This window comes from Pediculus humanus, genomic scaffold (assembly GCF_000006295.1).
Source record: "Pediculus humanus corporis 1103172107761 genomic scaffold, whole genome shotgun sequence".
Classification (NCBI taxonomy): domain Eukaryota; kingdom Metazoa; phylum Arthropoda; class Insecta; order Psocodea; family Pediculidae; genus Pediculus; species Pediculus humanus.
The window spans coordinates 139,264-155,693 of NW_002987359.1; the positions used below are offsets into that span (position 1 = coordinate 139,264).

At 27.9% G+C, this 16,430-nt stretch overlaps 1 protein-coding gene across 1 annotated transcript in view; it reads left to right on the top strand.

Moving 5' to 3' along the window:
- Positions 1-3,503: 3,503 nt before the first annotated feature.
- Positions 3,504-16,430, top strand: part of Phum_PHUM347080 (Nesprin-1, putative) — a gene marked incomplete at both ends in the record, with an annotated part of 31,609 nt that continues 18,682 nt past the window's right edge. The window contains 24 exons of the mRNA XM_002427765.1: positions 3,504-3,547; positions 3,873-4,050; positions 4,219-4,311; positions 4,921-5,090; positions 5,203-5,390; positions 5,487-5,692; positions 5,784-6,266; positions 6,345-6,546; positions 6,694-6,911; positions 6,983-7,418; positions 7,490-7,712; positions 7,803-7,956; positions 8,030-8,248; positions 8,323-8,560; positions 8,654-8,952; positions 9,053-9,297; positions 9,380-9,633; positions 9,735-9,991; positions 10,069-10,351; positions 10,431-10,724; positions 10,818-11,083; positions 11,168-11,367; positions 11,469-11,730; positions 11,832-16,356. Of these exons, the coding sequence (XP_002427810.1) occupies positions 3,504-3,547; positions 3,873-4,050; positions 4,219-4,311; positions 4,921-5,090; positions 5,203-5,390; positions 5,487-5,692; positions 5,784-6,266; positions 6,345-6,546; positions 6,694-6,911; positions 6,983-7,418; positions 7,490-7,712; positions 7,803-7,956; positions 8,030-8,248; positions 8,323-8,560; positions 8,654-8,952; positions 9,053-9,297; positions 9,380-9,633; positions 9,735-9,991; positions 10,069-10,351; positions 10,431-10,724; positions 10,818-11,083; positions 11,168-11,367; positions 11,469-11,730; positions 11,832-16,356 (9,937 nt within the window). The remainder of the gene's footprint in view (positions 3,548-3,872; positions 4,051-4,218; positions 4,312-4,920; positions 5,091-5,202; positions 5,391-5,486; positions 5,693-5,783; positions 6,267-6,344; positions 6,547-6,693; positions 6,912-6,982; positions 7,419-7,489; positions 7,713-7,802; positions 7,957-8,029; positions 8,249-8,322; positions 8,561-8,653; positions 8,953-9,052; positions 9,298-9,379; positions 9,634-9,734; positions 9,992-10,068; positions 10,352-10,430; positions 10,725-10,817; positions 11,084-11,167; positions 11,368-11,468; positions 11,731-11,831; positions 16,357-16,430) is intronic.

Below are 16,430 nucleotides of genomic sequence, written 5' to 3' on the forward strand. Positions count from 1 at the left end.
ATTTATTTATAAATTTAATTTTTTTAAAAAGTCCGTTTTTTTTTTTTTAAAATTTTAATTTAGGTCCCGGATACCTAAAAATAAATAAAATAAAAAAAATATGATAAGCTAGGTTGTTTGTTTTAATTTTTACCCGTTTTATTTTTTTTTTTAATATCGTAATTTTATTTTATTAAAATAATTTTTATGTATACGTGATATTAATAATGAAAAAAAATATTAATTAATAATATTTTGTTTCCCTTATGTATATTTTTTTCGTATCGGGCTTTATCCCGCCTACGCCCTCCTTTAAAAATTTAATTTAAAAAAAAAAAAAAAAAAAAAAAAAAAAAAGTTTAGTAGAAATATATTAGTCAACGTTAACGAGACGTTATCTGGAGGGAAAAAAAAATGGGGGAATTCCTGTGTTGATCTGTCAATTTTTTCAATTAAAATTTTTTTTTTTTTTTGTTCTTGTCTCAACTCAAAATGGCATAAAATTAATTGTCGTAAATCATGAGGATAACAATTATTATAAATTATTGTAAATTGATCACCATTTCATCGATTAGAATGATTAATTTATTTATATATAAATAAATTTTTTTTTTAATATACAATCATAAATTTAATTCTTCTTTTCATAAACAAGAAGAAGAAGAAGAAGATTTGAAACGTTTAAATAATTTCTTAGGTTAATGAAAAAATAATAATAATAAACTGAAACAAAATAAATGAAATGTTTTTAAACATGATTTTGTTTCCAAATAGGTACTTTTATTAAAATAATTTAAAACAAACGAAAAGTTTTGGTTGTTATCGTCGTCATAACAAACACTAAAGTTCTTAATATAGTTAGTCTAATTAATGATTATCATTAATGAAAGGATTTTACTTATTTATTTATTTTTTTATTGTTAAAGCGGAAAAAAAAAATTTAAACCGACATTTTTGTTTGAAATAAAAAATTTTTCCACTGGAAAATATTGTAAATAACAAAGCGATAAATAAAATTTAATTTATTGATGCAAACACAGTCTCCAGATAATTATAGGGTTTGGCAATCAGGTCTCATATAATAACTAAACCGCACCCATTTTCGGACAACTTCTTGCCATTTTTTTTTTTACTTTTTTTATTGAAGCGAAAATTTTTTTTTTTTTATTTAAACAAAAAAGGATCTGGTGTTTAATAATAATAATAATAACGTATAAAACCTTTAAACTCTTTCTCTTTAAATTACAAATAATATAATTACTTTAATAAAGTGTTAGGGTTAATTATTTTTACACTTGTTATGATAACGTGGTATTTATATATAATAATAATAATAATAAATGTTTGTTTTAATTAAATTCGCGATAGAGAATTCGAAAAAAAAAAGAAAAGAAAATTCTATTTTAAAATTTTATCTCATTATATGTGTTGTCACGTGTAAATAAATAAATAAGATTTTTTTTTTTAGTTTACGTCATTTTTATTTTTTATTTATTTAAAATTTTCGATCGAAAAAATTTTTATTTTATTTTTTTCAAAATATTTTGAATCAACAATAAATTAGAGTCTCAATAAAAAAAATAAATAAATAAATAAAAGAAAATATTAATTTTGACCTTTTTGTAAAAACGAAAAAACCGAGAAGGGCATCCAGTTAGTTTTTAAGGTAAAATGTTCGAGGTAAATACTCAAAAAATTTTTAATTTTCTGTCTGGTTTTAGCCAAAATTTCACCTTGCCAACATTTTCGTTCCATTCACTTGTTTCTAATGCACGGTGAAAAAAAAAAACATACGCCTATTGTTTGTTGTTGTACAAAAAAAAAAAAAAAAAAAATTTTTTTTACTATTAAAAATCGCCAGACATGACAATACAAATATTTTTACGTATTACTATTTACGTTATTTTCACGTTCTAAAAAAAAAAAAAATTACAACAAAAAATTAATGACTACAAACAACTACTTACATGTACGCTAATTAAAAATTTTAATTATTATTATTATTATTTTTTTTATTAATAAAAGGACAGATATAATTTTTTCTCAACGTTATTTAAAAAAAAAAACGTAAAAATTCACATCGTAGGTTAATGAAAAGTTTTTTCCTTCTTTTCGAAAGAGTAGGAGGATGAGGAAGAGGAAGATACATCGAGAGAAATTTTTTTTTTTTTTCTCTGGAATGAATTGTGTCTCCTCGTTTTGTTTTCATTTTATAATTTTTACTATTTTATATAATTTTCAAGGCAAACAAAAAATTTTTATATATTATGTTTTGCAATTACGGATGTTCAAACTAACATCGGCGGGTCCTTATTGAACCAAATCATGTTTGCCTTGAGCTTGAGACCCTCAGTTTTTTTTTTTTTTAATATTTATTTAACATTACATTACATCCCCTTGATAAAAAAGATTATTATTATTATTTTCAATTGAATTTTTCAAAGTCACATTATTTATGGTTTATTTATTATTATTATTATTATTAACTTTCGATAATCAGGTCATGTTTAATAAGAATTTTTTTTTGATATTGAAAATCTTTTATATATAAAATTAATAATTTTCAGCGCGGAAAAATCCGTAAATCTCCTCATTCAAATAAATATTTAAAAAAAAATTATTATTATTATTTTTTTTGATTTTAATTAAATATATTATATAGTAAACATAATCGGGAAATTTATTTTGGAAATTTTTTTTTTTTTTTTTTTTTTTACTAATGCGTGGAAAAAAAAGAAAAGAAAAACTACTCGAATTTAAAAATAAAAATGATGTGTGCGGAAAATTTTGTAATTTTTTAAATTCTCGTAAGTCTTGTTTTCAGTGATGTAAACATTTGAAAAAAAAAAAAAAAAAGAAAAACTTGCTTGAAAAGTATGTGAAATTTATGTGATTTTTGTAAATCGGTTTGTTTTTCTTTTAAAATTATATTTTATTCTTTTTTTTTCTTTTTTGCAAAAAAATTATTTAATTTGTTTTTTTTTATTTTATTTTTTTAAGAGGATTTTCCGATTTTCCGATTTGTATGTGTGTAGATAGGCGTGTCTCACATGCAAAATAATAAAATAAAATCACAAAACCTGTTTTTTTTTTCCAATATTAATAGTTTTTTTTTTCCTCCGTAATTATTAAAAAAAATAATTATCAATATTATTATAGCGCCATTGTTTTTTTTTCTTGCTTCGATATCCATTTTAATAATTTGTTTTTAAAATTTGCTAAATCATTTTACTCGTCCTATTATTTAAATCTTTAAATAATATTTTATTTATTTTAATAAGTTTTTTTTTTTTTTTTTTTAGTAATAATTGATTCAATTTTAAATATGTTTATTAATTTTTTAAATAAATTTTTGTAGTATTCTTAGAATTAATAATAATAATAATAATAAAAAACTTTAGCCCTAAGATAATTTTAGTTATTTATTTATTTATTTTATAAAACATTAATTAATTAATTATAGCTAATGGAAAAATATATTAGATTCAATTAATATTAAAAATTAATACGGTTTATATCTGTCTATGATTTTACGGGCAATATTTAATTTTCATTTAATTTTTTTGAGGTAATCAACTATTAGAAAATAAATTTTTTATAATTCCAGGTAATTCTTTTGTATGAGGATTGCGTGTATTTTAAATTCAGCCTTGACTTAAATTTAACAATAAAAATTTTTTTTTTTTTTCCCTAAGCAGTGCATGGAATAATTTTTTTTTTTTTTTTTCCAAAAGCAAAATCAATATAAATAGAATTTATTAATAAATAAAAAAAATAAAAATAAATTCTCTTCTCCCTTAAAAATTTGTTTCTGTTTACTGACAATAACAAAAATAATGATGATAAGGATTTTTATAGTTTTATAAATAAAATTTTTTTTTTTTTTTACAGAGAATTCCTCCGTTAAAAATTCACGATTTAATTGAAGACTTGAAAGATGGAACGAAACTTCTTGCCTTATTGGAAGTCCTGTCGGGAGAAAGACTACAAGTCGAAAGAGGGAAAAACCTGAGAAGACCTCACTTTTTAAGCAATGCCAATACTGCCTTACAATTTTTAGCTAATAAAAAGGTAAGAAATATGATAAAAGTAAATAAATAAATACAGAAACCTTTTTGAATTGTTCGCAATAAACTATAATTAATTTAATTTATTTTAAATTGACTTATCAGGTATAATAATTATTATTTTAAATACATTTAATTTTCCGTTTACTATCAATATTTTTTTTTTTAATAGATTAAATTAGTAAACATAAACGCTTCTGATTTGGTAGATGGACGGCCTCCCGTTGTTTTAGGCCTCATATGGACAATCATATTATATTTCCAAGTAAGTTGATCATTTAATTGTTTTTATAGGTAAGGTAATTTTATTGTAAATTTTTCAATTTTTATAAATAAAAAAAAAATAAATAAAAATTTCCGTTTGTATGGTATATAATAATAATGAATTAACTTTCGTATTATCGATAATAACGATAATAATAAAAATTACGTAATGAAAAAAAAAAAAAAAAAAGAAAAATTTTAAACTTTTATATTTTTAAACAAGCTGCGACCATGGACTCGAACCAATTGGGTAGGTATTATTGTTTAACCTTCGCCTATCAAATAATTAATTTGGCGGGTTACTTATAAGAATTATGTATAATTATTGGCTGTCGTGAAAAAACATGGGAAGATAAAATTTTAACACGAATTTAAAAGGCTTTGGGCGAAAGCAGTAGAGGTCATAAAAATAAAATTTTTTTAAAGAGTTTAACTCTTTCGTTTTTTTTTTTTAATTTTAAATTATGTTACTCTATGTATATTGTTAATTATCATTATTATTATTATTTTCGCGTACTCGGTGTACGAAAAATTCTGTAGTTTAAAAAAAAAAAAAATGGAATTTGCTTAATTCATAATGTAATGCTTTTCCTTTGAAAAAAATTTTTAGATTGAAGAAAATACTCGTGCCTTAGAATCATTAGGACATACTTTTGGTGGTAGTACCAGCAGTCTTGAAAGTATTAGTGAAAAAAGACCGAGACTTTCAACTCCTTCAAAAGCGAATAAAGTTGGAGCTAAAAGAGCTTTACTTCAATGGGTTGCAAGGGCACTACCAAAGTAAGTAATTTTATTTTTATAATGCATACGTTTGAATATTAAACATATTTATTTTTGTTTATCTACGGAAAATACAGCAAACATAATTTTAATATAATTTTTCTTTCGATAGAGACCTAAATGTTGAGGTTAAAGACTTTGGACCGAGTTGGAGAGATGGAATTGCTTTCCTCGGTGTCATAGAAGCCATTAGAGCTGGATTAATCGATTTTGAGACTTTGAAGAGAGCGACAAATCGCCATAGATTAGAGACTGCTTTTGATGTTGCTGAAAATGAATTGGGAGTTGCCAGATTGTTGGGTTGGTTTTATTAATAAATATATATGCGAATGTGAATTATTTGGTCTCTTGTTTAAATATTTGAAAATGATTTTTCTTTAAAAACTTTAATTATAGATCCGGAAGATGTTGACGTTGATAGACCCGATGAAAGAAGTATTATGACATACGTTGCACAATTTTTGCACAAATATCCTGAGCCGAATACTGATGCCCTAGCAAATTTGCAAAGCGAACATACTTTCTTACTTAACTGGTTGATACAAACCACACAAAGCCTTCAGCACATGAAGGACACCAATACCTTGCCTATGAATTACCGGGTACGCGATTGTTTATTTATTTATTTTCTCATCTTAATATTAAATAAAAATTTTCATTAACATTGTTATAATTAAATAATAATTATTTTAGGAATTTACCACACTTAGAGCTGAAGCTTTAGAAAAAGCCAAAATTTATGAAAAATTTGGCAAAATCGTCGATTCTCAAAGCATAATCAGCATTAGTTTAGAAGCGTGGAAAGAAATGGAAAAGCTTTGGATTCTTTTAGAAAATCTTCTTCGCTACTGGGAGTGGCTTCTCGATTCTAAATTGTTAGGTTTGTTAGGGGAAGTGGTGAATTGGTTAAGCCAAGCTGAAAATTTGATATACAGCGATGAAATACCTCACGTTATGAACGAAGAAACTGCTGGTATTATTAGTAGAAAATTAGAAGAACACAAGGCATTTTTCGCGAATTTACCCAAAGTGGTCGAAAAATTTGAAACGTGCAAGAAAACATGTGATCTTGCCAATGTCCCTCCAGATCAATTACGCAATATACAGAATAGAATAGATTCGATAGGTACTCGGGCTGCCAGAAGACGAATTAAATTAAAATATTACGAGCACAAGGTAAGTATCATTTGAAAATGTTATAATTTTATTTTTTGCACATTTGTGCTCATATAAACTATAATTAATTTTTTATAGTGTTGCTTAATTGCGTTTTTGCATTTAACGGAAACTAAACTTAAAAATTGGACTGTTAAATACGGGCGAGAAGAACAAGTTCAACAACTTTTAGATCAATATAAAAATTTTGTATCTAAAAACAAAATATTTCAAGAATTCAACAAAGCTTTCATTGATATGCAGCAAGTAGTTGAAGAATACAAAAGAGAAGGCGATGTTGGTAAGGAAAAAATATGATGATAATAATTTTTTTTTTTTTTTTTTCCTCTATCGAAATAAAGTTGCATTGAAAAACTTTTCAACGTTTGTATTACGCTGAATTAAAATTGAAATTTATATAAATCTAATAATTTTATTTTCGATTCAGATGATCGAGAAAGTTTAGCCATTGATCAGTTTATGAGAAACACTAATGATCGATGGCGTTCAGTGTCAATGGAGTTGAGATGCGTTCAAAGTATGTTAGAAGAAGTTTTAGCTTATTGGAAACGTTGGAATTCATCTGCGGATGAGTTTGAAAAATGGTTAGAAAGAGCTTACTCTATGAAAGACCAACCGGAAGACGAAAAAATGGAATTTTTCCAGGTTTGTTACCTTGTGAAATTGATTTTTTTTTTTTAATTCACAGTATTAATTTATTTTATTATTATTATTAGGATTTAAGTACATGGAAAGACAAAAACCAGCAGTTAAACGACACTGTAAGTTTTCTTGTCGCTACATGTGAAGAACCCATTGCTAATGAATTAAGAGAACGATACGGACGAATGAATATTTTATGGGAGCAACTTTTCCCGAGTATAAAACATTACATGAAAGCGGGAGACTTATATAAACATAAAAAAGATTACACTTTAGGATTAGAAAAATTACAAAAATGGTTGAGGTCTGCCGAGAAAACACTTTCCGCGACACCAATCAATTCCTCGGAAAGTATGAAAGCTTATGGAGATGAATTGAAAAAGCTTTCAATCGAACTCGAAGAAATGGAAGAACTTTTTAAAGAAATTAGCAAAAAATTTCAAGGTCTTATACCCGATTTAACGAGGGATGAGGTCGATCAAATTATGAACACGTTAAAAAAAGAAAAAGGTAAGTTAAAAGATAGTAAATAATTTGGTGCATTATTCTCTTTTAACATAAACAATTTTTTTTTTTTTAAGAATCGTTGGTTCGGATCCGTGCTCAAATCCCGGTGCAAATGCATCTCTACCATCAAATTTTAGTCCAACAAGAGTCTTTGGAAGTTGGATTAAACGAATTGAAAAACTGGCTAGATAAAGCTGATGAACACTTGTCAAAGTATTCCCTGTCAAATGATCCTGAGGAATTAAAAGAAAATTTAAATAAACATAAACAATTTTTCAACCGTACTCTTTATTACAAGTAATTTATAAATTAAATATATAAAAATATTTTTTAATTTTAATTAATTTACATATTCTACACATTGTTATTGCTACGATTGCGTTTCAGGTCCATGTTGGAAAGTAAAAATAAAGTTTATCAAAATATAATTAAAAATATTGATCAAAGTGGAGGACCAGTGCCCATTGAAGTGACGTCGAATACAAAAGAAATTAATGAGAGATTTGCAAAAACAATTGATTTGGCCACTCAGTGGGAACAGGTATTTAAAAAAAAATTTAATTTAAAATCCTAAAATTTAAAATGGAATTTATAATACTTGACTTTTGTTACAGAAACTTATCAATGCTCTTCAAATTTGGGAAATATATTTGAACAACAGAAAGTTTGTATCCGATTGGTTAGATAAAGCAGAGGATCTAGTGAAAGAAAATGATGATAGAACTGGAATTGAAGAGCAGAAACTCTTTTTTGAACCGCTTAATGAAAGCGTAATTGAAAATTTTGAAAAATCAGGCAAAGAACTGCTTAAAATTCTTCCATCCGAAAAACAAGTACATTATTTTTTTCGACTAAATTTTTTATAAAATTTGTGATAAAATAAATTTAATTAAAATTTTTATTACAGGCACCAATTAAAGAAAATATTAATCAACTACAACGAAGATGGCAGAATATGTCTGCTCTTGCACCTTTGCATCTTTTGAAAATTGAATTCAAATTAGAGGAAGTTTTATTTTTGGGACTCTTAAATGATATTATTAAGGAATTAACTTCTCAACAAACGGCTCTCGACAATGGTGAAGAAATATCTCGTCTCACTGCTAGAAGTCAAGAATATTTTAAAAATGGAAAAACAGTCAAAGGTTTTTTGAGAAAAAATTTTTTTTTCCTTTTTTTAAATTAATTTTAAATTCATATTTTAAAAAAATTACATTTCATTTAAATTTTTTTTCTAGATTGTGAAAAAAGTTTGGATAATTTAAAGAAAATTTCTGCTCTTTACGGTCAGAAAAATCCAAAAGATGCTCTTTTGAAAGAAACTTTTGAGAAAAATCAAAAACAGTGGAGTGTTGCTATGAAGAATGCAGAACGACTTAAAGCTCATTTGGACCAGGTACCAGAAAAATGGGTCAAGTATCATCAACAGTATCAAGAAATGGTAAATTGGATGGATAAAGTTGATGAGAACATTAAAAAATTATTTAAGAAAACAGAAACTTTGGACGATTTTAACAAAGAGCGACAGGAATTTCAAGTAATATAATATATATATATTTAAAAAATTATGAAAATTTGTTTTTTATATAAACTTTACGAAATAGTTTTTAAAAAAATGACTCATTTGCAAATTACAGAATATTTGTAAGGAAGTCGAAGGAAAGCGTGAAACTATTAAATGGTTGGTTCAAAATTTAGATGACTTAATATCCAGTAGAAATGATTCTGAAGCAGAAAAAGAGCAAAAACTTTTGCAGAATCTCATTGCTAGATATAAAGCATTGATACCGACAATTGAAATGACAGTTACACAAACTGAGCTTTTCATTAAATGTTACACATATAAAAAAGAAGCCGACGATGTTTGCAATTTACTTAAAAGGTAAAATCATTTTTAGAAAGTTTTTAAAAAATGAATTTAAAAAAAGAAAATAAAAATTTTTAATCCGTGTCTTAATTTAAAGGGTTGGCGAAACATCGGAAACTACACCTCATCCGGAAACTTTGAACGCTGTTACCCAAATGATTACTCAGCAAGAGGCCGCTGTCTCTAATTTGGACAATCAGCGAAGTAATATTATTTCTATGTTACAACGCGGTAGGGAATTGGCCAAAGACCCTCATGCACCTACATTTGTCAGTGAACAAGTAGCCGATTTAGAAACAAAATGGAATAAAGCATACAATACTACTCTTGAAAAATTGAATAAACTCAAAAGTTAGTAAAAAAAATTCAACACTTTTTTTTATAATTTCAATCACATTTTAAAAGTAATTAATTATTTTGAATCTAATTTATAAATGAAACTTTTTTTTTAGACACTCAAAAAGTTTGGCATAACTATAAAGGGCAAAAGAAAGAAATAAGTGAATTGCTTGAACGTGCCGAACAAGAGTTAAAGCAAATGCAAGGGAAGCCGGCTTCGAGAGACGTCGTCCGTGAATTAAAAGAAAAGCAGGAATTAAGCAAGGCCTTAAGGCAGGCAACCGAAGAACTCTTGAAGAGATTGAGAGAACTTTGCTTATCTTTAACCGCAGTGACAGCTCCCGAAAGAAAACCGTTGCTGCAAAAGGAAGTTAGTGTTAAACTTTATTTTTATTTGAATTCCAATTAAATGATAAACGCTTATTAATTTTTTACTTTAAATTTAAGGTTACGGACGTAGAAAAACGTTTGCAAACTACTTTGCAATCAGTCGAAAACAGAGTAGTATTTTTAGAAAAATTAAACAACGATTGGAATAAGTTACACGCCGACTTAAATGATTTGAGACAGTGGACCATTTACAGTGCTCCTATTTTGGTTGAAGCATTGCAAACGGAGGAAACAGAACCCAGAGAAAGGCTGAACAGTGCTAAAGTATTACAACGAAACTTGGTTGGCAAAATAGAACTTACCAAGCAACTAGAAGAGAAATGTAAAGAGTTAACAGGAGGTAAATTTTTAAATTAAATTAAATTAAATTATTAAATTTAAAATAGTGAATTAATCAATATTAAAAAAAAAAATTTCAGATGATGATAAAAATCCAGATTCTCAAAAAATAAAAGCTGAAATTAAATCACTTGGCGATTCGCTCAAAGCTTTAAAAGACTCTGCTGATAACTCTGAACAAGCCATTGTTAGCAGTATTGAGGTTTATGAGCAACACAAGAGTACAGCGGATATGTTAAAGCCGTGGCTGGAAAAAGCACAAACTCAATCTGCTAGCATTGCCAAACCAGTTACTTTGCAAGATATAGAGAATCAATTGGTTCAAGCAAAAGTATTTCAAACGGAATGCAAAAAACAATATTCTCAATTACAAGGTATTTTTGCTTAACATATAACACGCAAATATTTTTTTTTTTTTTTTTTTTGCAAAAGTTTAATGAAAATTTTAATTTTTAATTTTTTTTTAGGATTACCCGCCGTACCCAAAAATGTTTCCATCACTGCTCTGGAAGAAGTTGATAATCTTAAAGCAAAATGTGAATTCATTAAAACCAAGGCTGATTATCAAGTTCAAAAATGTGAAAAAACAATAAAAGCCTACGAAGAATTTGACAAACTTACCAAGGCTTTTGAAAATTGGGTAGATGACATTGAAAAGAAACTCAAAAATATTACTAAAGACTCCGATTTAAGTCAAGCTCCGACTTGGGATGAAAAATCGGAAAAACTTAAAGTAAGACTTTTTTTTTTACATACTATTAATTTAATAAATAAACTAAAAGTAAAACTTTACTTATCATTTTATTTTAAAATTTAGGTTTTAAATAGAGAAATATTGTCTAAACAAGCTGATTTAGCAAAGGTCAAAAATGCATCCGATGATTTATGCCAAGGATTAGCTCCAGAGGGAGCCGTCGTTGTTAAAAATAGAGTTCAAGAACTTAAAAATAAAGTTATGAAACTCGGTGAAGAAGGTCAAAAACAAGCAAACTTTTTGGCTGATAAAATAATCGAAAGGTTAGATTTTATCCTATTCGGATATTTATATTATAGATTATATTTTTATTGTTGTTCATCCTCCAAAATGTGTTGGAATGAAATGTTTTGCATATTTACAGGCAAGATTTAGATTCTAAATTAGATGCATTTACCAAATGGGCTAATGATTTCAATGATAAATTAAATTCAACTGAAAATGTCGGTTTTACTTACAACGATATCAATGCTCAAGAAATACATAATCTTTTGTTGGATCATAACGAAAGATTACCTTTACTTAATAGCATTATTGATCAATACAATTCTATGCTTACGAAAACGTCATCAAAAGAAGCAAAAGATATGGAAAAACCATTTAAAAAAATAATTGACCAATATAAGGTATCGTTAAACAATAATAATTAATTTAAAAATTTTGATAATTCCAAAAGCGATTAACGAAAAAAAAATGAATTAACTAATTATTATATTTTATAATGCAGGAAACTGAAAAAAGATTGCACAATAAAAAACAAGCTCTTGATGGATGGGCGGAATTTTTACCTTTTAATAATGACGTATTGGAGCACTTAAAATATGCTACAACCGCCTCACAAGATACCGATTCAAAATTGGAATTTATAACAGCTTTAGTGCAAGAATTAGATGCGATTAAATTGAAACTTGAGAGTTGGAAGGAACCCTGCAACAAAATTGACGATTTATGTCAAAAAAGTAACGTTGTTGTTAAGGATCAAAATGGCTTGCCCGTAACGACAAATCAATTAATGGCGAAAATGGAAAAGCAGTACTCAAGTGTAGCTGACAAGCTTAAACAACGCCAAGACACCCTGCAAGCCGTCAGAACTCGTCGTAATCAATTTGTCGATTTACAAAAGAAATTGTCTGATGATTTAGCCAAAACGCAAGAAGAGTTGTTAGATGTTTTGAGAAGTGTAACGACCGGACAAACCTTTCAACCTGCCATTGAAAAATTGAAAAAATTATCCGAAAAACAAGAGAAAAATTTACCGACAAAAACAAAAGTTCACAGCGAAGGTTCAACTCTCATGAAAGAAGATCAGACATGTATAGAACCTGTTCAGAACTTTTTAACGAGTGTCGATTCCGAATGGGACAAGACAGATGACATATTGAAAGTTCAGCAAAAAAGAATTTCCGATATGTTACAAGCTTGGGAAAATTTATTAACCATTAAGAATAACTTTAACGCTGAATTAAATGACATTAAAAAGAATATTAACGATGGAAAAAATTCAAAGGATTTAAGTGATTCGGTCATAAAATCCAATTTAGATCAAGCTCGAAAATGTCTAGATCAACTTAAAAAACTTAAAAATACTTTTAACACTATGACAAACAAAGCTAATTTTATCATCAAGCAAACGGAAAATTTAGAAAATTTCGACGAAAAAGAATTAGAAGATTTGTTGAAAACGGCTCAGGAAGAGTGGAAAAACCTATGCGATGACGTTGTTAAAAGAATACAATATTTGGATACTCAAAATATTTTATGGGAACAAATGGAAGATGAAAAAAATTCTATCCTCGAATGGATCAAACATTGTAATGATAGTTTTAACGTTTCTCTCAAAAATTCTGAACAAATGAAGGGAAAATTAGTAAAATACAATGATGATTTGCCAATTTATAGTAACTTGAAAATAAGTGCGGAAGCCAAAGCAGATCAATTGATGAAATTAAACGAGGGTAAAAACGTTAAACCGGTGCAAGACATAATGAAAAAATTAAATGATGAATTTGAATTACTTAAACTCACGGCTAAAAAAATGCAAGATATGGCGTCTTCCTTTGGTGATCAAGAACAAGCTGTTAAAAAGGAAATTAAAAAAGCAGGGGATTTGATCACTCAAATAAGGGAAGCAGTTATTTCCTGCGATGACTTAACAGGGGATAATAATCGTATTTTACAAAGGTTCAATAATATTCAAGGTTATCAAAAAGATTTAGAAGGTTTTCACGGAGCTCTTAAGCAAATTAACGAAACGGTAAAAACAATGAAAAACGAATTTCCCGATTTCGGAGATTCTAGTTTAGCAAAAGAGCTTTCTAGTTTAGAAAAAAGATATGAAAACGTCGTGTCTCATGCCAATAAGGTAGAAAATAATTTGAGAGGATATTTGACAAAATATTGTAACGAAAAATTTGGATCCTTTGACCGAATTTTGAAAACTTTAAACGAAAAATTAAAATGGTGCATTCCCGATGAGAACAACGATCGTTATAATATAAACTTAAAATTGTCATCTTTAAAAGACGTTGAAAATGAACTTGAAGAGTGCAAAAACAAAAAATCTGAATTAGATCAAAGTTTACAGTATTTGGAAAAAGTAGAAAATAAGGAAAACATTGATAAATTTAAAGTTCAAAAGAAGAAACTTTTGGATGATATGGAAGAGTTGAACAAAATGTGTAAAACCGTTGGGGAAAAATTAAAAGCTGGCTCTCAACTTTGGGAAAAATACGATCTTATGTTTGAAAATTTGGCAAGTTGGCTCAAAGAAAACGAGGGAAAAATTCGTTCGGAAAGTTACAACCAAATAAATATTGATGAAATTCCCCAAAAAATAAAAGAAACCGAAGAATTTCAGAAAAAGATTCATTTGATGAAACCAGAAATTAATCATTTAACGGAATTGGCAAATGAGATAGCAAATGAAAATCCTGAAGCTCGTACAAAACAATATTGTTCTCATTTATCAACAAGATATCAAGCGATTGTGAAATTTATCGATTCCCATTTGGAACGTTTGGAAAATTTAAAGAAAAGTGAACAATTATATAATAATGCTATACAGGATGTAAAACAATGGCTTAATGAATCCGACGACAAGCTGAAAAAAATTGAAGGCAATTTGGTAAAACCACCAAAAAGTTTGAGTGAATTTCAAAAGCAGGTAGACGAATTGAAGAACTTTGATAAAAATAAAGAAAAAGGACAATCTTTGCTTAATGCTGCCATTGAAAAAGGAGAAGTTTTGTTTTTGGGAACTCACCCAGAAAATCGAGAAAACATTCGGTCTGAACTTCGAGTCCTCAGAAGTTCAATGGAAAATCTTCAAGATCGAATCAATAACATGAATAAAAAAGTTGAAACGATCATTATGCAAAGATCATCTATAGATGAAAGTTATTCACAGGTAGAAAAGTGGTTAAACGATGCTAAATTAAAATTGGAAGAGAAATATGAACCAAAAGCTACTCTCCAAGAGAAAAAATTATCATTGCATAACTACAAGTTGCTTTACCAAGATGTGAAATCCCGTAAAAATATGTTGGAACAACTTCAAGAAAAAGTTGCTTCTCTTTCGGACGATGATTCCACCAAAAAATTAGAAAATATGACCAAAGAATATGATAACCTAATAAAAACGATAGAATCAAGAATGAAATTAGCTGAAAAAGATGTTTTAAGCCATGAAAAGTTTTTATTGTCTTTAGAAAAGTTTCACGATTGGTTAGAAACCCTAAAAGCTGAAGCGGCTCCAGTGGTTTTCGCAGTAGATGCAGAAAAAGAAAGCGCCGTTGTAAGACTCGATTGCTTGGATAATTTATTACGTCATAAAGATGAGGGAGATGAAATGTTGAAAGTATGCAAAGACAATTTAAAAGATGCCCTTTCTGGCACGAGCGCAAGTGGTCAACCTGCTTTACAGAAAGAGGTTGAAAACGAGAATAAAGAGTGGGTTGAATTTTTGCAAAAATGTGAAAATATGCGAGACAAATTGAACCAATTTTGCAACAAATTTACGGAATTGGAAAATAGAGTGGAAGAACTTTCAAATTGGACAAAGAATCACGAACTACAGGTCAAAGATCAAAGTTTAAAAAGTACTTATGAAGCCAAACTTCAACATTTAAATAAATTAAAGAACTTGGAAAAAGATATTCAGAAAAAAGGTGAAGAATTTAACAAAGTCAATGATGATTCAAAGGATGTAGAAAGAGATTCGGATTTAGTTGGAAAAGTTTCAAAACTAAATGCTCGTTATCAAGGATTGAAGAATTTGGCTAAAGAATCCATTGCAAAATATGAAGTTTATTCTACGGAACATAAAGCATTTAATGACAATTACAATAAATTTGACAAATGGTTGACCGACACGGAGAAAACACTACAAGAGCAAAGTGGAATCGTTGGAGATGTTGGTTTCTTGCAAGAAAAGCAGAAAAAATTGAGAGAATTAAATGATTTAAAAAATAAGGAAAACGTTACGTTCGATGCATTGCTTGATGCAGGAGAAAAACTTTACGTGCATACGTCTCCAGAAGGTAGAGAAATAATAAGACAACAAATACGTACAATGAGATCTAAATGGGAGAATATTGGAACCGAATTACAAAATACGATTGAAAAAGTTGACGAATGCTTAGTTCAGTTTGCGGAATTCGCTCTTAAACAAGAAGAACTTACAAAATGGTTAAAAGAAGTTGAGAAAGCTATGCAACAACACATGGAATTAAAAAATAATCTTCAAGAAAAGCGTGCACAATTACAAAATCATAAAATTATTCATCAAGAAATATTAGGGCACCAGGACTTGGTAGACGGTGTCTGTGAAAAAGCAAGGCGTTTAGTAGATCAAACAAAAGATACGTCTTTAAACGTATACTTGAATTCCATTGGTAAACTATTTCACGATATTGTTTTACAATCTCAAGGACTTTTGGAAAGTTTGGAGAAAAATGTCGAAAACGATACAAAATTTTCAAACGAATGTAAGGACTTTCGAGATTGGTTGTCATTTGAAAAAGACAAACTTCAGGAATGTTCCGATTCCACCGGAGAACGTCATGATATTCAAAAACGTTCTGCCAGTTTGCAAACCCATTATCAGAATATAAAGGAAGGCGAAGGCAAAATTGACAAAGTTAAGGATGCTTTCAATGTAGTTGCTAAAAGCACAGCACCTAAAGGACTTTTAACTGCCGAAAAAGAAAAAGACACTTTAGTTGAAAACTTTAAACAATATCAAGACGACATTGGTAAGTATTATAAATTAAAAATTACTCATTTAAAAAATATAAAAACTTATTTTATACATTGATTTTTTTTATTT